The 21,536-nt window shown below is 46.5% G+C and overlaps 3 protein-coding genes across 17 annotated transcripts in view; 2 read left to right on the top strand and 1 right to left on the bottom strand.

The window, feature by feature from the left end:
- The first annotated feature begins 61 nt into the window (after nucleotides 1–61).
- On the top strand, nucleotides 62–6,120 carry clptm1l (CLPTM1 like). Of its 2 annotated transcripts, XM_027030911.3 has the most exons (17): nucleotides 62–807; nucleotides 908–1,002; nucleotides 1,600–1,789; nucleotides 2,012–2,160; nucleotides 2,284–2,362; nucleotides 2,457–2,574; nucleotides 2,769–2,863; nucleotides 2,980–3,064; nucleotides 3,155–3,258; nucleotides 3,528–3,593; nucleotides 3,732–3,782; nucleotides 3,941–4,023; nucleotides 4,170–4,204; nucleotides 4,390–4,445; nucleotides 4,600–4,644; nucleotides 4,743–4,858; nucleotides 4,941–6,120. In XM_027030911.3, the coding sequence occupies exons 1-17, from the start codon at nucleotides 643–645 to the stop codon at nucleotides 5,023–5,025; spliced, it is 1,617 nt and encodes a 538-aa protein (XP_026886712.1). In that variant the 5' UTR covers nucleotides 62–642; the 3' UTR covers nucleotides 5,026–6,120. The 2 variants fall into 2 exon arrangements, 1 of the variants encoding a protein (XP_026886712.1); XR_014124272.1 differs by lacking the exon at nucleotides 4,170–4,204 and having other exon boundaries at nucleotides 4,941–4,964.
- Nucleotides 6,121–6,846: 726 nt separating this feature from the next.
- Nucleotides 6,847–8,748, top strand: rplp1 (ribosomal protein lateral stalk subunit P1). Its single transcript, XM_027030899.3, has 4 exons — nucleotides 6,847–7,071; nucleotides 7,500–7,574; nucleotides 8,152–8,257; nucleotides 8,629–8,748. The coding sequence occupies exons 1-4, from the start codon at nucleotides 7,000–7,002 to the stop codon at nucleotides 8,709–8,711; spliced, it is 336 nt and encodes a 111-aa protein (XP_026886700.2). The 5' UTR covers nucleotides 6,847–6,999; the 3' UTR covers nucleotides 8,712–8,748.
- Nucleotides 8,749–8,965: 217 nt separating this feature from the next.
- ptk2aa (protein tyrosine kinase 2aa) overlaps nucleotides 8,966–21,536 on the bottom strand; it is a 65,160-nt gene continuing 52,589 nt past the window's right edge. For 11 of the 14 annotated variants that reach the window (XM_081716367.1, XM_081716375.1, XM_081716369.1 and 8 more), the window contains 16 exons: nucleotides 21,305–21,389; nucleotides 20,963–21,063; nucleotides 19,500–19,615; nucleotides 19,227–19,327; nucleotides 18,973–19,062; nucleotides 18,580–18,784; nucleotides 17,757–17,868; nucleotides 17,047–17,133; nucleotides 16,547–16,684; nucleotides 16,271–16,387; nucleotides 14,045–14,107; nucleotides 13,410–13,449; nucleotides 12,873–12,976; nucleotides 10,669–10,824; nucleotides 10,508–10,588; nucleotides 8,966–10,201 (listed from right to left, as the gene is read on the bottom strand). In XM_081716367.1, the coding sequence (XP_081572493.1) occupies nucleotides 9,989–10,201; nucleotides 10,508–10,588; nucleotides 10,669–10,824; nucleotides 12,873–12,976; nucleotides 13,410–13,449; nucleotides 14,045–14,107; nucleotides 16,271–16,387; nucleotides 16,547–16,684; nucleotides 17,047–17,133; nucleotides 17,757–17,868; nucleotides 18,580–18,784; nucleotides 18,973–19,062; nucleotides 19,227–19,327; nucleotides 19,500–19,615; nucleotides 20,963–21,063; nucleotides 21,305–21,389 (1,809 nt within the window). In that variant the 3' untranslated portion in view covers nucleotides 8,966–9,988. Of the gene's footprint in view, nucleotides 10,202–10,505; nucleotides 10,589–10,668; nucleotides 10,825–12,856; nucleotides 12,977–13,409; nucleotides 13,450–14,044; nucleotides 14,108–16,049; nucleotides 16,388–16,546; nucleotides 16,685–17,046; nucleotides 17,134–17,756; nucleotides 17,869–18,579; nucleotides 18,785–18,972; nucleotides 19,063–19,226; nucleotides 19,328–19,499; nucleotides 19,616–20,962; nucleotides 21,064–21,304; nucleotides 21,390–21,536 lie in introns of those variants that run through there. The other 3 variants (XM_081716368.1, XR_014124269.1, XR_014124270.1) reach the window with 3 other exon arrangements.

Here is a 21,536-nt window from a genome sequence, read left to right as displayed (position 1 = left end):
ATTGTATTGTTTTATTGGGAGTTTCGGACTGTTTATATCGTAGATATTCAGTCAAAATCGATGTTATGTTCTAATTTTCATCGCAGAAAGAAATTTGCAACGTTATCTAATAACGTTTTTAAATTTCTTTTTCTTTAAAACAAATATGCTGGCAACCCATTTGCAGGCACTCACTCACGGAAGTGAACCTTCTGATTATTGGGAAATCTTACAACCGCATTAAAGACGCTTCTAAATTCACGAAGCTTGTTTTCTGCTGGGGCTTGCAACCTTTTTTTTCGCTTTCTCCTAGGATATTTAAGTTAGAAAGGCAACGGATTCTTATGAAAGCCAAGACAGCTAGCATGCCAACGTTATCCTGCGGGTGCTAGCTAGCTAGCTAAGCTAGCTGGGGGAACCTTAGGTTTAAACCTACGTGTCACACGCCGCAGGAGCGGCGGTAGAAGTAACGTTAGCTATGTCACTTAACGCAGGTCTTATTCTCCTTTCGTTTTGTTTGTGTAACGAGAGGACGGCTAACTACCGAGGTAATCGCCAGTGATCAGTATTGCCACATGCCGTACTTCTCTTGCGTAATAAGGTCAGATAAAGAGGTAGTTGGCTAACTGGCTAGTTCGCTGTAGTTAGCTAAAGGCAGACAACATGTTTCAGAAGACCTCACTCACGACCATCATAGTGGGGGTCTTCATCGTCTATGTACTGCACACATGTTGGGTTATGTATGGCATAGTTTATACAAAGCCTTGTGAAAAACCCAAAGGTGACAGTTGCATCACTCCATACCTGGCCGGAAAACCTCGACTGCAGGTGAGAATTATGCCAAACGTCACTACTGTCGAATTCCCACAGATTGCCATCGGGGAAAGGGCTTGCAATCTGAATCTTTTGTTTCTCGCTGGTCACATAGCTAAGCATCTACACATCGATACGTCCCAATGCTGAAGGTGGCCACAGTCTCATCCACAAAGAGGAGGAATTTGATGTGCACACCAGGTTTGAGAGGTAAGGCTTTTTGATCTATTACTTAAAGGCCAGATCTCATGGAAGACAAGCATCAAGACTGTTCTCTGTCCTGGCTCCTAGATGGTGGAATGAACATCCGCTTACTGTCCGGACAGCAGAGTCCCTCGTAGTCTTCAAACACAGACTAAAGACCCATTTATTTATAAAATATTTAAATGACCACTGACCCTACTCCTATGTGGACTAACTGAAACCCTAGTACTTATTGTAGGGTATTGTTTATTGCACTGATGTTGACTGCTCCTATATTGACTAACTTTAGTACTTATTGTTTATTGCACTGATTGTTGTCTGAGGTAGAGCTTATGTATTCTGTACTTCTAGGCTTCAGCATTGATCCCTGTATTTCAACAGCATTCTAGTTCATTGGTATCTTGGACTCTGACCTACTGTACTGGCTAGGATGTATTCTATGAGCAAATGACAAAGCACTTTTGTAAATCGCTCTGGATAAGAGCATCTGCCGTATGGCATAAATGGAAATGGAAATGCAAATGCAAGGTGTCATGTGCACCCAACACGTCGTATTATAGAATACATGTTTTTGCACCCATCCGTGCATTTCTCTTCCCAAAGGTTGATAAACGTATCCCTGCCGAAGAAGACGCGGAGAAATGGAACTTTGTACGCCATGGTGTTTGTGCACCAGGCAGGGGTTATGCCATGGCAGGATCCTCGCCAAGTACATTTGGTAACCCAGCTTACCACCTACATGCTGCCCAAGCCCCCTGAGGTCAGCCTGATCCAGGGCCAGGACGAGCACCTGGTAAGCATCCCTTTGGTATATGACTCCTCCCACTATCCAGTAGGAGAGTTTGTATTAATGGAAACCGTCTGAATTTGCAGAAGGATAAAGTGACGGTACACATTTATTCACAGTCTTTAAAGGCCTGTAATCCTGCCTAGTTACTAACAAAAAATGATAAATGAATGAATTTATGTGCACGCTGAGCAAGATTTGAGTGTGGAAGAGTCTGTGTTACCCTAGCAACAGGAACGGCAGAGCACGGGCGGTGACGGTGAGCAGGTCCGGCCCGTTTCTCACTGGCGCTCCCGCCTCACACTGAATATCGTAGCTGAGGACTTCCTTTTCGACCGTGATGCACTGCCCAGCGACGTGCACCGCTACATGCGAGTGTAAGCTTCTGCGAACGCCCCTCAATATCCTCTCTTCATATGACTCATTTCATTTCTGCGCTGTTGCACCACAGCTGCGATGCTCTTACTGCACCCCCCCCTCCACCCCCCAACCACTCGTAGGTTTAACAGCGGCAAGAAAATGTTCTACCTGCCCCTGCTGTTCATAGACGAACTGAGCAACCGAGTGAAGGATTTAATGGTACGTCGCCTCGCCGGCCACGGTGCAGAGTTAATTTTGTTGCCCACTGAGCGGCCTTACTGACGTGGTCTGGGGTCCGCCGCGTCTCTTGCAGGAGATCAACAGCAGCACGGCGGAGCTGCCCCTCACCATCTCCTATGATACCATTGCTCTGGGAAAGCTCCGCTTCTGGATCCACATGCAGGATGCCGTCTACTCGCTGCAGCAGTTCGGTGAGCCGGGCACCTCCTTCCTTTATCCGTGCGACCCTAGATCTTCAGCTGAGCAGAGTGTGGAGCGCGACCCTTAGTGTCCCTCTCCGCGTGTACGTTTTATGGTTCGGTTTCAGAGTTGCTAATGCTATAATCACGTCAAGATATAAGATGTGCAGGTATCGTTTTAAAAGAAAAATGTTTTGCTGTTGTAGGTTTCACGGAAAAAGACGCAGATGAAATCAAGGGCATATTTGTGGACACCAACTTGTACTTCCTGGCTTTGACCTTTTTTGTTGCTGCCTTCCACGTAAGCGGATTTCTCGTGTGTTATCAGCAAAAGATTTATTTGATGGCATCTTTCGAGCTACAGAGGACAGAAATCAAGCTGATTGTGGAGCGCTGTTTTGTCGACGTCTTTTTCAGCTCTTGTTCGATTTCCTGGCGTTTAAAAATGACATCAGCTTCTGGAAACATAAGAAGAGCATGGTGGGGATGTCCAGCAAAGCAGGTGAGGTGGCCCCGAGCTGCAGTACATGCGGGTCGTTGCCACAGCAACGTCTCACGTTCTGGTGCTGACCTGAGCCTGTGCTTTTTCCAGTGCTATGGAGGTGTTTCAGCACCATCGTCATCTTCCTCTACCTGCTGGACGAACAGACCAGCCTGCTGGTGCTCATTCCTGCTGGGATTGGCTCTCTGATCGAGGTACGGCCAAGGTCCCCAATGTCCCACCCTCCTCGCAGAGAAGTCCGCGTCAGGGCTGAGCACACATTATGCACACATTACATTTGCAGATTTAAAAAATGTAAAAAAATTTTTTAAAGATGTCAGAATACATCGCTCACTTTCATAATTTGGATAATGTTATTGGTTCATTCTAATCCTAAATAAAGTTTTTTTGTGTATCTGGTTGAAATGTTGTCCATTATATTGTATTAAATGCTACAGCTTTAGAAATCTGGGTGTCTTTACAGGTGTGGAAAGTAAAGAAGGCCTTCAAGATCTACGTTGTGTGGAAGGGTGCTGTGCCACAGTTCCTGGTCAGTGCCATCGTTTAGCCTCTGTGATTAGTCAAACTGGCCTCTTAGGACAGGAATACACCATGTTTTCTTCATGAATTTCTTTGTTGTATTGAACTTCTCACCCTTTATTATTGCTGTCAAATGTCCATCTTTCAGTTTGGCAAGTCTGATGAATCAGAGAGAAGGACCGAGGAATACGATAGTTTGGTAAGACTTCAGTGGTTTTATTCTCAGAACACATCTGAACTCTGAAAGTGGTATTGCAGCATCCTGCAATATTACACCTGCTGACGCTACAGTGATGTACACTGCAGCCCTAATTCTACACCATTCTTTACCAAATGATCACTGTTTGACCTCTACAGGCGATGAAATACCTGTCGTACCTGCTGTATCCGTTGTGCGTGGGGGGAGCTGTTTACGCTCTTGTGTTTGTGAAGTACAAAAGGTAGCGCACTTCCTCTGCCGCTAATGTTGACACGCTGAATGCGGTTATCATGCAACTAACACTTGACTGCCCTGCCACTACTCTCAGTGCATTGAGCCTGTTAACACACGTTTAACACTGTCCTGTCTGCTTGGTCCTTTTACCAGCTGGTACTCCTGGCTGATCAACAGTTTAGTCAATGGTATGGTTGATTTTTTTTATTTTTTTTTCCCATTGACATGCTACATCACCTACATCTTTATTGAAAGACTATTTTGTGCCTATGTTATTGTGTAAAAGTCACTTGTATGCACACAGTCATAGAATTGGACTGTGTTCTTTTCCCTAAAACTCACAGTGCTCGTGTGGTTCTTTTTACCTGAACAGGAGTGTATGCTTTCGGATTCCTCTTCATGCTACCTCAACTCTTCGTGAATTACAAGGTCAGCCCCAAATGAAATGACACGTGCTGTTCTGAGCTCTGGAACAGTAACGGTGGAAGCGTGCAACCTTCCGAAGTGTACAATACATCGTCTTGCTTCTTAGTCAGTGGTCCTATTTGCTTGCGTTACTAATGTGCGTTCTTACTTCCTACAGTTAAAATCAGTGGCTCATCTACCCTGGAAGGCCTTTATGTATAAAGTAAGTGGCATGGACATTTAAAGGAGCTGTGAAGGGCAAAAGAAGCGTGAATTTAAGAAGGTATGCTTGTTTGTTTATTCATTTATTTTGGCCCTCAGGCGTTCAACACGTTTATCGACGACGTCTTTGCCTTCATAATCACCATGCCAACCTCTCATCGGCTGGCCTGCTTCCGGGACGACGCCGTGTTCATCATTTACCTGTACCAGAGATGGTAAGCAGCTTCCCACATGCAAATTTTCGATGTGGATATTTCCATGTGGAGACTTCATTTCAGTCTGATTTTTCTCTGGCAGGCTGTATCCTGTTGACAGGACCAGGGTGAACGAGTACGGCGTGTCTTACGATGAAGAGCCAAAAAGGAAGGCACACAAAGATTAAGCGCGTCAGGCCAGAGGACTGTCAGAAATGCAAACACACACTCGCAAGGACAGATGGTTGCGGTGTGTGCAGATGGGCATTAGCATATTGGGTGACTTAGACTGTTTATTTCCTCTGTTGTCTCCTCTGGAGTCTGACCAACCTCTTTCTCCACCATCTACAGGTGCACTCATGTGTTGTACGTACTGACTGATCGAATATATGCAGGGAACAAGTCCATGCGAGTGGATTATTGAACTGGTTCATCTTAAAGTAGCTTTAAATTCCAACGCAAAGTGTCTTGAGGAGCTTGGTTTAGGCCACAGTACGCTAACTGTGTGTCCAGCTTCCTGCACACGCTTGGTCAGACCAGAACTCATTATTATTCCAGACCGTGTCTGCCTGTCATGCATGTCACGATACAAGAACTTGTTGCCATGAGAACGCTATCGTAGATGACAGGTTTTTTGTTTGTTTGTTTGTTTGTTTTGCTTTGTCAATATAAGATAAATAAACTCGGCTGAAGACAAAAGTATTTTCGCAGGTTCGCTGAGGAAATGTTTTATTTTTTGGGGGGGGGGGGAAATAGTGTTCTGAAATCAATGGTGCCAAATGAACCGGTTTGAATTTTGGATGTTTTGACTTGAGGGCAGGGAAGACGATGTCTCGACTGCTGCCTGAAAGAGCAGAGTACTGGTGATAAAGGTCGTGTGTTGGGTGCGTGGTTGTGAGCTTGTGTACCATATTCCACTATAGTGTTTTAAGGAAGTGAGTCATCGACTTATTTGTGAAGTCCATGCATTGATTTATGATGTGAATTTTTTTTTACCTGCTTAAAACTACAACATTAAGCACTTTTTGAAATTTCCTGAAATGGTAAACCATTGATTGAATGGTTAGTACAAGAGAGAAATTATGGTAATCTGTAAGGCAGAGAACCTGGATATCTTTATCATGCTAAGTGTACTATTTTCATTTAGAATTAAAATTGCAACCAATTGTTATACTTAAATACCTTGTGTTCTTGTACCAGATGCGAAAATGTTGTTAGTAATATTAATTTACTAATGTTCTTGTGCTTCTTCCGCTTTCTGAAAATAAATAAATGAAAAATTCCATTGCATTCTAGTGTTTCTTCCATTAGGTCTGAAATAATGTTCTTTTGTGCTCTACAGAAATACAAAGTCAAATCTTACTTGTCATTTTTTATCATCTCAGTACGTTGTTTATATGTTAGCCATTGCTTTATTTTTTTATTTGTCCTTTCAAATATATAATAAGTATCAAAGTGTAGTACATACCATCAAATGCATATACAATATACATATAATAGTGTACACATACATACATACATACATGTGCATGGGGAGATTATACAAAACTACACAAAAATATTAAAGTACACATATGCTTCAACAGGCTATAGCTTTTTATTTTAAAGAGAGCTGGATTAATTTAATATAATGTTCCAGCTCTTTTTCCAAGGCAACACAAAGTGGCTTTTTTGCTTGAGAATTTAGAATTGCCAAAAGACTTGACCATTAAAAGTATAAGAATTTTTAAAGACCAAATGTTACATATTTCAGCAATAAGTAATAATGTTCCTTAATATTGCGGACGATAAATGCACTAAGATTTTGCGTAAGGAAAAAAAAAAACGTGCTGGCAATGCCAATCTAAATTAAAACCTGTAAACGCCTTCTTGAACATTCGCCACACACCGATGAGTGACAGACAGCAATGCAGCCTGTGAGAATAAACTCTGAGCGAATAAACCACGCCTTTCAACGTTTGCCCCGCCCAGTAAGTGACGTACATGGGTATATAAACAAATCGCCCGCCTCCTCCCACTCCCTTTCCGCTTAACCCGTGAGGAGGATTCAAACGTGCCTGAGGTGCTGGGTTCTTCTAACGAAGCTAAGGCCTTTGAATCCGGCGACTAGCACCATAAGAATTAGGCATCCACGTCCTAAACTGTGCTATTTGTAAAGAAGAATGGCGTCCGTATCCGAGCTCGCTTGTATTTACTCCGCACTCATCCTCCACGACGACGAAGTCACTGTCACAGTATGTGTGTTCGCTTCGTTCTGCCATGTTTGACCGGAAACGGTCACATGGTCACATGGAGTAGCTGGAGAATGCGCTTATGTCAATACTTTTTAATATAACTAGTTATAAGCCATTATAAGACACTGGTTTTGGTTCGTCATATGTACCACAGTTAAAGCACTGTTGCTAGATTAGCTCGCTGGCTCGTGCTGGTCTCATGGAGTGAATATTGGCTAGGATACCTAGCTAAGCTAAACTAGCTAACAATTGTGTGACGAGGCTTAAAGACAAAATATTGTTACTAGCTTCACTTGCACTGCCGAGATGAGTATGTCTGGTCACTTTGTCCTGTCCTATGAACTGGGCCAAATGGACAGGTTCGTAAATGGCAGTAAGGGTCTTCACCTCTCCAGTGGGAGCAGTCTTGACCAGTTTGTGTTTTTCAGGAGGACAAGCTGAACGCGCTGATCAAAGCTGCAGGAGTGACCATCGAGCCTTTCTGGCCTGGGCTGTTCGCCAAGGTAAGATGTTTTGTGGCCTACTTTTCCTAGGCAGCCGCTTGAGTTGTGTAACGTACCTCAGCGCTGCTTCATGGACATCACCAGTTGCAGTTTGAGACGAAGTTCAGTATGAGTGAGCGACGGTTAACTATGGACATTAAAACACGCCGTCGCTTTCTGCTATTGGAAACTGGAGAAGCACCTTCAACTCCTAAACCATTTAAAGTCTCACAGTTGGCAAAATCTTTTCGGCACCTGTTTTAATTTGGATGTTTAATTGATCGTTTAAAGAAAATTTGGCCTGCAGAGCTTCACATTTAAACATGGAATTGAAAATTCAGGTGACAGAATGACCTGAGAGCTGAGCTGGTGAAATTGAAGCTAACAGTAAAGAGATTTCAGCATATGTGGTAACCATGTAGTGGCTTGAGCTCTTGATTGCCTTTGCCATAATCTGGTCAGCCAAGGTAGAGCCTGTTCTGGTTTCCCTGAAAGCGTTGTTGAAGAGCTTGGTGACCTAAACCACAGGGCACCTGCGCTGTAAAATTGCTGTAGTGTCTGTCTGAAGGGTGTTTTTCTGTGGTCTGATGGTGTCTAGGCTCTGGCCAGTGTGGACATCGGTAGCCTGATCTGCAGTGTGGGAGCTGGTGGCAGTGCCCCTGCTCCAACTGCAGCTGCTGCCCCTGCTGCTGGAGAAGCACCAGGTACCAATGCTGTTTATGTATAGACGTACACCAAAAATATTACAGAATTCCATATCGAGGAATGAATAGAACACTAGGATGCTCCTACATACATATGTAAAAAAGGTGCAGTGGTAGCTTAGAGGTTAAGGTATGTGATTTGGAATCGGAAGGTTGCTGGTTCAAGCCCCACCACTGCCAAGTTACCAGTTTATGGGGCCCCTGAACAAGGCCCATGACCCTCAATTGCTCAAGTTGTACAGTAATAATTGTAACTCGCTTTGGATAAGTGTCAGCTAAATGTAAAAGGGATGTCTTAACTTTTTTTAAACTCATTTGTCAGAAGTTGCACTTCTGCTTGTATGAACCTTTTTCTCTCGCTCTGTTTACAGCCAAGGAAGAAGAGAAGAAAGAAGAGAAGAAGGAAGAGTCTGAAGAGTCAGATGACGACATGGGCTTTGGTCTCTTTGACTAGAGCAATTTTTCTAGGAAAAATAAAAACCTGAAACATTTTTTTTTTTTTGTCTACCTCTCTGTTTTGTGATGCAACCAGAGACCATGTCAATACTAAATTACACTTGTAGTGGGTTGGTGGATATTAAAGTTGCCATAAAAGTGCTCGTTAGAGCTGTGCAGGTAGACCATGCTCCATGGTTATGTATTCAGTAGAATACATAACCCACTCCAGCTCTACCTGGTATGAATGCTGTAAATCATCAAAGCAACATACAAGAGTAACACATTTTATTAGTTCAACGTTCTGTACAGTCAGTATTTCCTGAGAATAATTTATCAGCGACAAAGTGGATTCATTTCTAGATTGTACTGTACATGGGTGAGCATAAACAAACGAGCACTAAGTACATCAGCCTCGAAGAAAACTAATTGTGGACTATGGCACACTGGTACCAACAAACTTAGTTGAGAAAGCAATGGGGAAGAAGGCTGGGCTAGTCCTGTGCTTTTATCAACTGATTTGAGTAGATTTGATACAAGTTGTTTTGAGACATTTACTGGATCTATTGATAACCCATTAATATCCCCTTATTAGAAATGGCCTTAGCCTTAGTTTCATTAAACATAACTGATTCTTTAAAAAATATATGCCTTTGTAGGTGGAACGTTACACGTAAAAACAACAGGTGCTATGCTGAAGAGAGCTGCGTTGTGTCTAGAGGTGCCCCCTGAGTGGATGCCCGAGGATTACGGAGAAGAATGTGAGCCCTCTGTGTGCATTTAATCCAGAGCATCGGTAGGTGCAGGTCTGCTATGGTAGACTTGGAGGAAGTAGGTTTGTCTCTGATAAACCTTTGGGTTAGGCCAGGGGCGTCCAGGCTCGCTGTTTGGGTGTGGCTTCCAGTTGCAGGGTTCTTTGCTCAGAGGAACCAGACAGCCTCTGGCCTGAAGCTCAACTTCATGTTTCAATTGAAAAGAAAAAGAAGGGGAACCAGCATAGACAAAAATAAAAACAAAACACACGTTTGTCATTCAATCTCCAGCAGTCCACTGAATGTAGTATGTGAAAAGTCATATATATATATATATATAAAAAAAAAAGGGGGGGGGTTAATTTCATATTCTTGCGGTGAGGATTCAGGCTTAGAGGTGCATTTCTTCATACTGGCGAGAGGGCTGTTGGTGCTGTGTGATCCGGTGATGTGACTTCAGCCTGTTGTCCCAGCAGAAGATCTCTCTCCTCTCCTCTCCTGTGCTGTAGCGTCCGGCTCTTGCGAGCCGCCCTCTCTGGCGAGCCTAGTGCGGCTGCGACTGTGCGATCGTCTTCAGGCGCGCCTGGTCAATGACGTCCAGGAGGTTCTTCGCATCGACGGCGAGCGCATGCGCTGCCGTCAGCATCTGCTTCTTGTAGTCCTGCTGCAGGCTGGTCAGCACGTACTGCTGGGCGAGCTTCATCTTGCTGATCAGCTCGGCTAAGTCAGAGTTCAGCAGCTTTTGGGCCATCTCGATCTGCGACGCCAGGGACAAGGGCCGGAATTAAGTGCTGCCCGAGGCCGCGCGCTGGAGCAGCCCTGCACTGAACGTTTACCCAGCTCACAGCACCACCCAGCCGAGTCATCCGTCTACATGACCCTTTAACTAGGATTAAACTGGTACGCGGACAGACATGCAGTGCAGAGGTGTTCCAGGTTGCGGACAGGGATACGCGGGCGTAAGCCATGAATTTATTATTTGAGCCAGTGCTAAATACACAAACACCTTAAAAGGTGACAGATGGTAAAAAAATGGAGGTTTAGGAGGCTGAGGTGGACTCACCTCTCTGTGGGTGCTAGCTGGTAAGATAGGTATGGTCTCGTCCACGGTGGCTAGCAAGGTTCTCAGGGCCAGTCCCACCTCCTAGAGTCACATGTGGTTAGTACTAATGCCATGATGTCCAATGAAAGCACATTTCCAGGGAAGGGTCATGATTCCTTTACCTTCACCATGGGCACGTATTCCTCGGGCGGAGCAGGCTGTATTTTACTGGACATCTCAATGACGGCCTTCACCAGTCCTGTAACGTTCTCGTACACTTTGTCGTTGGAGCGGTCGAGGTTCGCTGTGGGAGGCGGACTGATTTCTTGTGGCTGGATCTGGAGGAAGGACAGCGGAGAACTGAAATAAGCACTACAGCACTTGCATGGACTGAAGTGGCTGTGTTTATTTTATGTCACTAGAGGGCAGCATTCAGTTTAGAAGTCAGCACAACTGACAAGTTCAAGAGGGTCAGTACTTGGATCATAACACAAGATGGCAGCGTTGTACTCTATTATAAGATGGCTTCAAAAATAATGTAATTTCATCTTTAAACCACACTTCACAGCGTAGAGGACGAAATGTGACAATTTAGAATAGGCAAGTCTCTGTTAGGAAGGACTGATAAGTAAAATATTACCCAAATATTATGAGTCAAAATATGATACTGGCTTTCTTAAATAAAGGTCAACAGAACGAAGCCAAACCCCATGTGCTATAAAATAAGACAGACAGAAACGTGCACACAGATAAACACAACCATTAGCAGGGCTTAAGGGACACCACATATTTCTAGCTTAAATGTACAGTAAGTAGCATTTCACATTTTCCTTGCTTGTGGTTCGGATGACGTCTTGTGATGTCATTTGAATGCATAATCTGTGAACCCAGGCATAACCGGAAACCATTTCCAAGCCCAGGGACCATTGTCTTTTCTTAAATATTTTGAAGGTTAAATGAGATGTTTTACTTACTGTACCTTTAATTTGATCCTAAGGTTAGAACTGTAACTACTGTGAGCAAAATGACTATAGTAACTGTAATCCCACCCTCATTACATGAGTGCAAACAGAAGAAACAGCATTTTGGGTGTAGCAGTATAGTGGAGTTATAATGTCTGTAATGCTATTAAGAACTTTTTCTCTACCCTAACAACATGCACGAGTGTGAGAGCATCAGACCACAACTGATCTACACACATGACTGACCGCCCCCCCCCCCCATACACATACACACACCCACACACACACACAAAGTCCTTACCCGCCAGGGCTACGTGCAACGACAGTGTGTGGTACAAAGCAGGTGAGCGTGAGGGTAGGGGAGGGGATGGGGAGGGATGCAGGGAAACAGAACAGGAACAAAGAATTAATGATGCCAAGAAAAAAAATGAGAGTAAAAATAGGTACATGCAAATATTCCCAAACACGGCAGAAAAAGGTGCATGTGGAATATTCTGGAATTCTGCAGTGAGAGGGGGCAGGAGTTTCCACTCTGATTACAAGGCATGGTGGTGTGCGGCTGTTTCAGACACTTCCAGTGTAAAATTGGATCCAGACCCATCACTTGTGCTCGTGTAATTAAAAGAAATCCGAGACATCCTTGGGGTGGGAGGGGCCTGATGGCTCTGCTTCTCTACCAAAGAAAGTTGCTTTCCTTGGGCCGAGCAGGACAGAAACGCAGTGGAGCTGTGAAATGGCGTCGTTCATCAAAACACGTGGCCCCTCGTGCTGCCTAAAACGGTCGGGACGATCTTCAGTTCACCCCCACCCCTATTAAACCCCCCCCCCCCAAACTAACGCACAATGCTGGGGGTTAGCGCTCAGGAAGGGGGGTGGCTGGCCGAGAGCGTTCTTTCCCGGAGAGGGCGACCGCACCCGAGGGTTCTGTTTACTCAGCTCCCCACAAACTTGTGTCTCACGCATTGTGTGTGTGAGAGAATACGCATGTATGGGAATCTGTCTGTGTGTGTGTGTGCGCATGCCATGGAAGGGGCCCTGAGGCCTCTCTGCCTGGGTCATGGCCTTCCCCTGTTCTGCTGACATGCGGCAACTTTAGCCGGCTGGTGGAGGGGAGCGTGGGGAAACACTGACACGCTTCCAGATCCCTGCGCTGCTCTCCTCATATTCCCAGCTACTTCTTGGAGCTCTTCCGCTTGAGTGCTCACTCGGCAGCAGAACGACCAGGCAGACATTCTTAAAGTAAATTTGGGGGGCGGGGGCGGGGGGGGGGGGGTAACGCGTGATGTGAAAATTAGGTGAGCCAAAGCGCATGCTTTCAGGCTGGCAAGCAGTTGACGCAGCGCGGTCAGGAGGGGCTCGATGGGTCACCGCGGGCGTGGCCGCTGGTCCCATGCTCCCGGAGTGTCACCTGAAGGCCACTGTACCTTCACACCCTCGTTGTAGCTGTCCACTGGGTTGATGCTGGCCAGGCTGCCCAAGTGACTTGGGGCTCCCGGACGAGGGGGCTTCTTAGGTGGGGCGACGGGCTCTGGGTGGGGAAAAGAATGCAGAGGCGGACAGTTAGCGACAACTCCATGAACAACAACATGTAAGAATCATGTGTGCATCTTACATAAATGTTCAATGCATTTATCCCAGATAATTATTCTTATTCTTAAGAGAGATGGTAAATTCTTTTTATAGAACAGCCGCATTCATAGCTCTGCTGGACGCTGGAAGGGAACTTTCCCAGCACTTTATTTGAAGTTCATAGTTATGTACTTTATAATGACTAAATACATTACTCGCTCATAAATGCCGCACAGACGTTTCTGAAGTTGCAGACATAACCCTGCTTGCAACTGAGTAAACCTGAAATTAAATAGTTGCTTATGATCGAAAGAAAAACACAGAGCAGTTTCAGGTTGGTTTCAGAAATGCCAGCTCAGGCACTTCTAGCCCGGGGGTGGCGGAACGCTTACCTGCTTTGCCCACAGGCTGGTATATGTGCTGGTTAGCCGTCTGGAAGAACACAGAAAGAGAAACAGCAGCATTTAGAGAGCGGCTCACTGGCCTTGGCTTGCTGCGACATTTGCCGCTGACCACCGTGGAATTGTGGGTAGGTGGTGGGAAAGAATGTGCAGCTCATCCCGAGGTACTTGGGCAAAAGCACTCCCTCTCCAAGTCGTTCCCTTCCCAACGCGCTCACTTTCTCCCTGTTGCTTCCTGCCTTCCGCCATGTGTTCCGTACACAATTCTGTAATTACTCGGAGAAAATGGGCCTGGTTTTGTGGGTGCCATTGAGCTGACGCTGGTTTTCCCAGTGGAGATGATGGCATGATAAATGGCTGCCTGTGGCTTCTGTTCCCACCGTCACCCTGTTTGCCTGTGCCCTCTTCCCACCCACGCCACCACACCTCTGCTGGGGAGGGGCTGGAGCCCAAAGGTTATTCCCCCCACAAATACACACGCCATCTTCATTGTGCGGTAACCAGCTTCTGGAATTCATGGTGCAAGTGGAATAGTAATACTAAAAGGAGTGTGTGTGTGTGTGTGTGTATATGTATGTGTGTGTGTGTGCGCGCACAAGTGCAAAGAGAGAGGTGAGGAAACTCACCAGCCCCTGGAGGGCGCTGTCCTCCCTGTCTATGCTGCCCCTGGAGTTCCTGGATTCTGGCTTCTGGGCACAAACAGCAGCAGAAACAAACATGTGGTCACTTCTTCCACTTCATGCAGTTATACATCCCAATTCAGTTGGTAGGTTTCTGTAAACAGTGCTGTCCTAAGATTACCACTACACACACGCTATAAGAAACACAACTAGCACAGTTCTCCAAGACCCCACAGATAATATGTTGCCGCCAGTTATTCTGAGGACTTCCTAGTTATGTCCTTTTTATCCTACATCTACGACGTCACCACAGAGTAGGACACCAGGCCTTGTAAACAAAGCGCCCAAAACCTTTTCTTTTCCCTTAACTACTATCTGGAGACTTTTACAAGCAAACATCCCATAATATGCCACAAAGCCAGTGCCTCAGGATCCAGAATCCAGTCTAAGACCACAGACAGGAAGCCCCAGGAAGACAGCAGTACCGGTTTTCCGAGGCAGGACTTGAAAAGGTGCATCCTCGGAGCAGAGCGCGCCCTGGCCACGGTGAGGAGGGCGCGAGGGGATTGAGGTTCCATCAGCGAAGCCGGGGAAGAGGCAGTGAGCTCCGGCTCCCTACTGGAACGCTGCTTAAATGAACACGACTGGAGCGCGCTCAACACACATGCAGCCAGACCACTCCCCCCACCCCCCCTTCTCTCTCTCCCTCTCCCTCTCTCCCTCTCCCTCTCTCACTCTCCCTCTCTCCCACTCTCTCCCTCTCTCTCTCTCTCCCTCTCTCACTTTACCCCTTGCTCTCACTCTCCCTCGATCTACCCCTCAACTCTCTCTCTCTCTCTCTTTACCACTACTCTTCCTCACTTTCCCTCAGGTTTCCTTCTTTTTTCCGCCCCGCTATATCCAGCACTTCCTGCTGTTCTTGCGCGTCTCTCCCCCTCAGTTTTTACAAGAACCTCCTTCGCACGGCCAAATGTGGCAGCTCGCAGAAGAGCTCCGCAGCAATTCGGAATACCACTCAGCTACGCGCAATACTGCCTCTTCAACAGCAGTCTCACTGATGGTCTCATCCCAGGAAAAAAACGCAGCTGAGCGAGGAAGACAACAGTAGGGCCGCACGGCTTTCAGATTCATACGACTGTCAGCAAGGCCACTGGGATTTTCCACAGGTTTCCCAAAACGCTGGCAGTCAGATTACAGCACCGTTAACGAGCGGCCAACTACGCCTTCTGGCATTGCCTCACCACGGTGACATGACGAGCAGGCGAATTGGGCTCCGGCTGCTGGAACCTGGAGACGGCTGCGTCTCCGAGCTCAAAGCTGGTGGAGAGGGTTTCTTTAAGAGGAAAATAGCCATGATTATCGACCAAAAATAGGCATGGTATTTCCACACCGCCAAGCACATGAGGAACACGCTGCATGGGCCAAGGGCTCTTAAATGGCTTCAGACTGTTAACATGGAGGAGACAGGAGGGCTTGGGGTACAGGGGCCAGGAGCTGGGGCCAGCCTGTTCCTAGCCTGTTCCAGGTTGCTCTGTGCACATCACACCTGCCGAATTTACAACTTTGTTTTTCACGCCGGTTAATGTGTGCAACAGCAAAATATCCTTCCATCTTTTTCCCTCTCCGGATAAAACCCAACAGACCCTATCGATGGCGAACACACACACACGCGCACACACACACACACACGCACACAAAAATGGTGTCTGGTGCTCGTGCTGAAGCTGGTTCCCATGAACTCGTGAACCTTTTAAGAACGGACCAGCGTTTTCACTGGTTTGAAAGCCCAACAATTCTGTATCTGGAAGTGGATTTTCTCTGATCCACAGACAGGAGTCAGAAGACCTCGTATAAAACCACATGGCGGCACACAATCTTCATTTGCAAATCTTGCATCTAGAATAACGCTTCTCAGCGTTTTCAGTTCCACTGATGATTCACTGCTGCTGTTTTTGCTGCGGTTCTCGTGATTTCAGTTGTAAATGGATGAGACAAGAGTAAACAACCTTACATGGTGACGCCAAGGCTCTGTCCTTTCGCCGCTGGTGTCACAGGTCTGTTATGTTGCAAAAGCTGGAACTGTTGGAGACCAACATGGGCACCATGCCAGCGGAAAAGTGCTAAGAGTAGCTTCTGTGTCAGGAAAAGAACTAAGACGAGATGTATTGGTCTAGATGTGGAGAGAGAGAGCAAAAGAGAGAGACTGAGCATGCCAAAGCAAGCAGACGGTACCAGGAATCCCTCCTCCTGCTCCAACCAGCGCTGGTCCTCCTCCATCTGCTGCTGTTGCAGCATCAACCTCTCCTCCATCAGGTGGCCCCGCCCCCGCATGTCCACACCACTCCCATCCTGACACACACACACACACACACACACACACACACACTAGTGCTAAAGCCCATCAATACAGAAATCTCATCTTCAAATAATAACAGTGATATAAAACAAACAAAGAAACTCAAAGTCAACACATGTCTACCCAGTGTGTGGACAAACACACCCACTCACCTCCACATTAGGTGACCACAATGGCACGTCTTGCCTGTGGTGGTTCCAGGTCTCGTGCGCGTCCAGAACAGAGGCCTGGGCTGGGTACCCTCCACCAGGCACCGAGGGCATGGCGTGAGGGCCGGGGTAACTGGAGACCTTTAGCAAAATGACACGCGGGTCAAGAATGAACTCAGACGTGCTGTGTGGAGCCAAAACCTCCAGAACAGCAGATGTTTTTCCTCTTCTAGATTCCAGAGGGAGCAGATTTGGCATAAATACTCTAGCTGATAAAACAGCAGATCTCCAGCCACCCCAATCCATCAGTGGTATAAACCACACAGTTACACTCGCGAGACCGTGAGACCCTCCAATTTGCGCTCCATCGCACACTCCCCCCCACCACCACCACCACCACCACCACCACCCTTCTCTCACTCACACACACTCTCTCTACAGGTCCAGGCTGTGGAGCGGGGTGCCCCAGCTGATGGCCTGGGCCTGGCGTGCAGTGCGGTCACCTGGTAGTGGTTGTGCTGGCTGCCATGCTGGGGGCTGGGGCAGAAACCTTCACTGGAGCGGGGGCTCGGGTAACCGGGCCGGCTGGGCTGTGGGGAACAGGAGGAGGTTTAGAAACGCTGCGCTGCGCTAAACTCTGTCCCTGCTGAATACTGTTATTCACTTCCTGTTAGATGTAGAAGATGCTGAAAATAGCAAAAACGTTATTTAAGATGGTGGCCCGGAGGCAACGTTCGCTAAGCGTAAAGAAGAATTTCCCAACACTATGATGCATTGCGTAAAACCTGCAGGCCTCCAGCCTAATGTGATTAACTCAAAACAACTGGATGACAAACTCAACAGAAACATCGTTTATCATTTAAAGACCATGGAAGAGACGGGATGGACAGACAGGAAGCGTGGCCTGCCAAAGCACACTGCCGTTTCACTGCACAGAGCCTGATCTGGCCATCAGGGGGAAATCGTGATTCCCACCCATCTGGGCACTGCCGTAGCTTACCCTCTACGTCATACATGGAGAGACTAGATGTACAGATATAGAGAACTCTGGTATGATCGCTACATAAGAGCCTTATGTTTGCCCGCAAAACAAAAGTCTTTGTTTTGATGCGGCTGCAGCAAATAACATTAAGATGACGAGTTAATTGCTTGTTGTGTGTTTAACTTGTAAGGGTGTGGCTGGAGGGGGAGGGTGGGGCTGGGAGCCGCCTACTTTGGGCGGAGCCTCGTCTGAGCCGCCTGAGTCCCAGGACACTGTGACCTGACGCCTCATCTCCATACGCAGCCTCTCCTCCTGCTGGGCCTTCTCCTCCTCCAGAATAGTGCTGCAAGGAGGGGACGGAGAGGGAGAGAGAGAGAGAGAGGCATATTTAAAAAAAAGAAATAAATAAAAATACAGCAATATACTCAAAATTGTTACTTTCCACCATTTTCTTTTCAGTTGAAACAGAAAATCCCTCCACACAGCTCTAAGCCCGGGCTGTGAGGAGGGCTCAGCACGTCTGGCGTTCTCCCCCACCACCTCTCACCTGCTCTTGGCAGATGTGTGACCAAAGCCCTGGCCCGGTGTCGACTGTGCAGACACAGTCAACCAAGCCCCTCGGCTGCCTGACCCCACCCCACACAGTCCCTGGCACTGGGCCAAGCGGCACTGCACAGACCCCCGTCAGGGAGACGGACCATCCTGGGTGCTTTTCCTTAGTGACATCACTGGGGGGTGGGGCCTGTGGAAGGGAAGCTGCCCCATGTCGACCTCCTCGGTTAGGGTCTCGCCAAAAACAACTGCTGGTCTTTGTGTCCCGTGCATCGCAATTAATATTAGAGCTCAAGGCTCTTTACACGCAGAAAATAGCCTTTGCATTTAATCAGTAAAAGAGCGGCCCCTGGTGGTCGATAGTAAGCCCAGCACCCCTTCCGGTAACACTATTTCTACCAAAGGCATAACATGTCTGTGATTCCCATAATTCACCTTTTAAAAGAGTTTTACCCACATGTGCGTGTGTCCATATCTGGTGGACAGAGGGAAGAGGGCTAACCTGAGCTGGGTCTTCAGCTCCGTAAAGCGGGGCCTCTTGCTGGGGTCGTACGCCCAGCACTTGGTCATCAGGCTGTAGAGGGTTGGGGGGCAGTTGTGGGGCATGGCCAGCCGCTCGCCGTTCTCGATGCGCCCAATCACATCGTTGTTCTTCACGCCCTGGAAGGGCTTCACCCCGTACATCAGGATCTCCCACATGCACACGCCTGGGAAGAAGGCGAGAGAGATCCAGAGTGAGAGCGTGTGGAAAGAGAGAAGGAAAAAAGCAAGTGGGATATCTATGGGAGCGGAAGCGGTGACTAAGAAGCCTAGATATCTGGAAAATATCACTGGCTTCGTTAGTTTACGCATTCCCCATGCTGCAAAAAGGTAAGCAAACATTTCTAGAACTTACCAAACATCCACACATCACTGGCTGAGGTAAAACGACGGAAGTTTATGGATTCTGGTGCCATCCACTTGATTGGCAGTTTGCCTTTGGAGGCTACGAAATAAAAACTACAGCTCACTTGGCTGTTCACAGGGGCAGTGTTTTCCAAACCACCAGAGGGTGCTATATCCTAAAAACCAGCAATTATTTTTTGTTCCAAAGCTAGGAAATGGTATGTTCCATGGTTGACTTACAATTGACTTCTAAAACACTATTACCTTTGTAGTACGAGCTGTCCTCCATGTATCTGGAGAGTCCGAAGTCTCCAAGTTTTACACAGTCTGTGGAAGACACTAAGACATTTCTGGCAGCAATGTCCCTAAAAACACACACACACACACACACACACACACACACACACACACACACACACACACACACACATATATATAAAAAGTTTTAATAGAACAACAAAACAGTAAATGACTTCATTGGGGCGGGGACTTGTACAAAGCCAAGCGCCTGATTGGTCAGAGGACGTGGTCACTCACCTGTGCACAAATCTCTTGCTCTCCAGGTAGGCCAAGGCCGTGCTCAGCTGGTAGGCAAACAGAATCAGCGTTGCCAAGTCTAGGTTGTATTTTCTTACTTGTAAAAATGACCTCAACTAAAGAGAGGGGGAATAAGCAGCAGTTCCATTAATTACGATGTTGTCATTTTAGATAACGCCTTTTATACACAGACAACACAAGTGACCTCATTGGTTAAGATCCCCGATCATCAAAACTAGAGCTGCTTAAGTAGATTACTTTAGTAGCTGAGTATTCTATCGTTTATCTCATCGATTGATCAAATAATTGGATAAGAAACACTTTTGCTTTATTAAAGAGCAATGTTCAATACACAAAAGAAAACATAACAGGTCTCTTAAAATGAACCAATTGGTTTCTATTTTAGAAAAAGCAACATTTTTATTGCTTACATTACAATATCTGTCAAAACTAAACCCAATTTAGAAAATTCAGAAAATATTATTTTGACATGGCTGGTGTAGCTGTGCTAAAATGATTGTTGATATGAATGACTGATATGAAACACAAAATAGTTTAGTTTCTACATGACAGATTACTTAGGGTTACCTACGTTCAGATTTATCTTCCCCAACCTTTACAGTGCACTCAGCGGGCTTCACCATTTGTGTGAAAGCAGAAAGTGGCTTTGAAAACAGAACTACAGAGTAGTTTATTACTTCCTGTGTACTAATGGTGAGTCCCTAGTAATATTTGTTCATTCAGTCCAAATACAATCGTGTAACTTACTCCAGTCCATTTATAATAATGCCTACTGCATCAAAACAAAAATGATAAATTCAACGTCCAAACTAGCTGCTTAGCCAGCTAACTTTAGCCAAGGCATGGCTGCATGACCTCCGGGGTCACGCACGAGTACTCTACTGAGTGAACCTCTCCTGTCCCAAGCATGAGAATAGAGACTGTTCAGACTCTGGGTAGGCTCCACGTGAACTGTTAAGTAAACATCGGTCTGTCGTCTTCATTAGAATGTGCTTGACCTTACCACTGTGAAGACACTGGATTCTGGGAGCTTACTCGTAGCCTACCCATTGCTTGCTAAAGAAAATATGCAAAAATACTTCAAGTCACATGTAAATGTGAAAGTAAATAACATCAATAACTTCAAGAGTCACTTCTTCATATCCTCCCTCCCTTCTACTGTAGAAGTAATACAATGTCACCTCGTTTTAACTGTTTTTGTATGCTCCCACATTTCTGTTGTTAGCAGTCTAAATTAGCTGTATGACGTAATGATAGATATGGATGGATGGATGGAGAGCTATCTATCCACGCACACACGCGCACGACACACGTGCACACACACACGGTGGGCGTCGAAATATTGTGAATAAAAGTTGGATGGATTAGAAGAAGCTTCAGTGCAAAGAATCTGTATGGGTTTGTAGTACTCCAGCTGCTAGATGGTTTTGGCCCAGTCTCACCTCGCCCAGCGTGCAGAGCTCCATGATGATCCAGACTGGGTTCTCCGTAATCACACCGATCAGCTTCACAATGTGAGGATGGTCAAACTGCCGCATCGTCACTGCAGCACAGAAAATCAAAGAGCATTTTCATGCACACATTTTCCATTCTATACGCTTGTCTGCTCTGGGTTAAAGGTCCTCAACTATGCTAGCCAGAGGATGACAGTATCACAATTCCTCTTTCTGGGTAAGCTTTTCACTACGCATGTCTCAGTTACAGAAGCCCTGCTTCCTCTGAGGTTTCAGTAGTGACTGATCAACGGGCCCAGGTAAGTGGAACGTTGCAGGCTCTGTACTCACAGGCCTCCTGCAGAAACTTCTCACGCACGCTGTCGGAGGTGCAGTTCTTGCATGTCTTGACTGCCACGGAAAGAGAGGGGTTCTCCTGCAAAGCGCACACACAAATAAACCACTAAAATAAAATGAAGTCTTTCCTCCAGAACAGAGTTTTGCACTGTAGCCAGGACTGTGTGACAGTCTTTTAGCTTTGGCTTTCTGGCCATCTGGTGATGCACATGGTCTTTGCGATTCT

Source organism: Electrophorus electricus, chromosome 6 (assembly GCF_041902795.1).
Source record: "Electrophorus electricus isolate QZ-2024a chromosome 6, ASM4190279v1, whole genome shotgun sequence".
In the NCBI taxonomy this organism is placed as follows: Eukaryota; Metazoa; Chordata; class Actinopteri; order Gymnotiformes; family Gymnotidae; genus Electrophorus; species Electrophorus electricus.
Note: the sequence above shows the minus strand (reverse complement) of the source record. Positions and strands in the feature narration are given on the sequence as shown.

What these genes read in the sequence shown, in the direction of transcription:
- clptm1l (XM_027030911.3), top strand. Translation starts at nt 643, where the DNA reads ATGTTTCAGAAGACCTCACTCACGACCATCATAGTGGGGGTCTTCATC. An exon ending in GTGCACACCAGGTTTGAGAG is followed by an intron (nt 1,003 to 1,599) that starts GTAAGGCTTTTT and finishes CTCTTCCCAAAG; the next exon opens with GTTGATAAACGTATCCCTGC. An exon ending in GTGCACCGCTACATGCGAGT is followed by an intron (nt 2,161 to 2,283) that starts GTAAGCTTCTGC and finishes AACCACTCGTAG; the next exon opens with GTTTAACAGCGGCAAGAAAA.
- rplp1 (XM_027030899.3), top strand. Translation starts at nt 7,000, where the DNA reads ATGGCGTCCGTATCCGAGCTCGCTTGTATTTACTCCGCACTCATCCTC. An exon ending in ACGACGAAGTCACTGTCACA is followed by an intron (nt 7,072 to 7,499) that starts GTATGTGTGTTC and finishes TGTGTTTTTCAG; the next exon opens with GAGGACAAGCTGAACGCGCT. An exon ending in TGCTGCTGGAGAAGCACCAG is followed by an intron (nt 8,258 to 8,628) that starts GTACCAATGCTG and finishes CTCTGTTTACAG; the next exon opens with CCAAGGAAGAAGAGAAGAAA.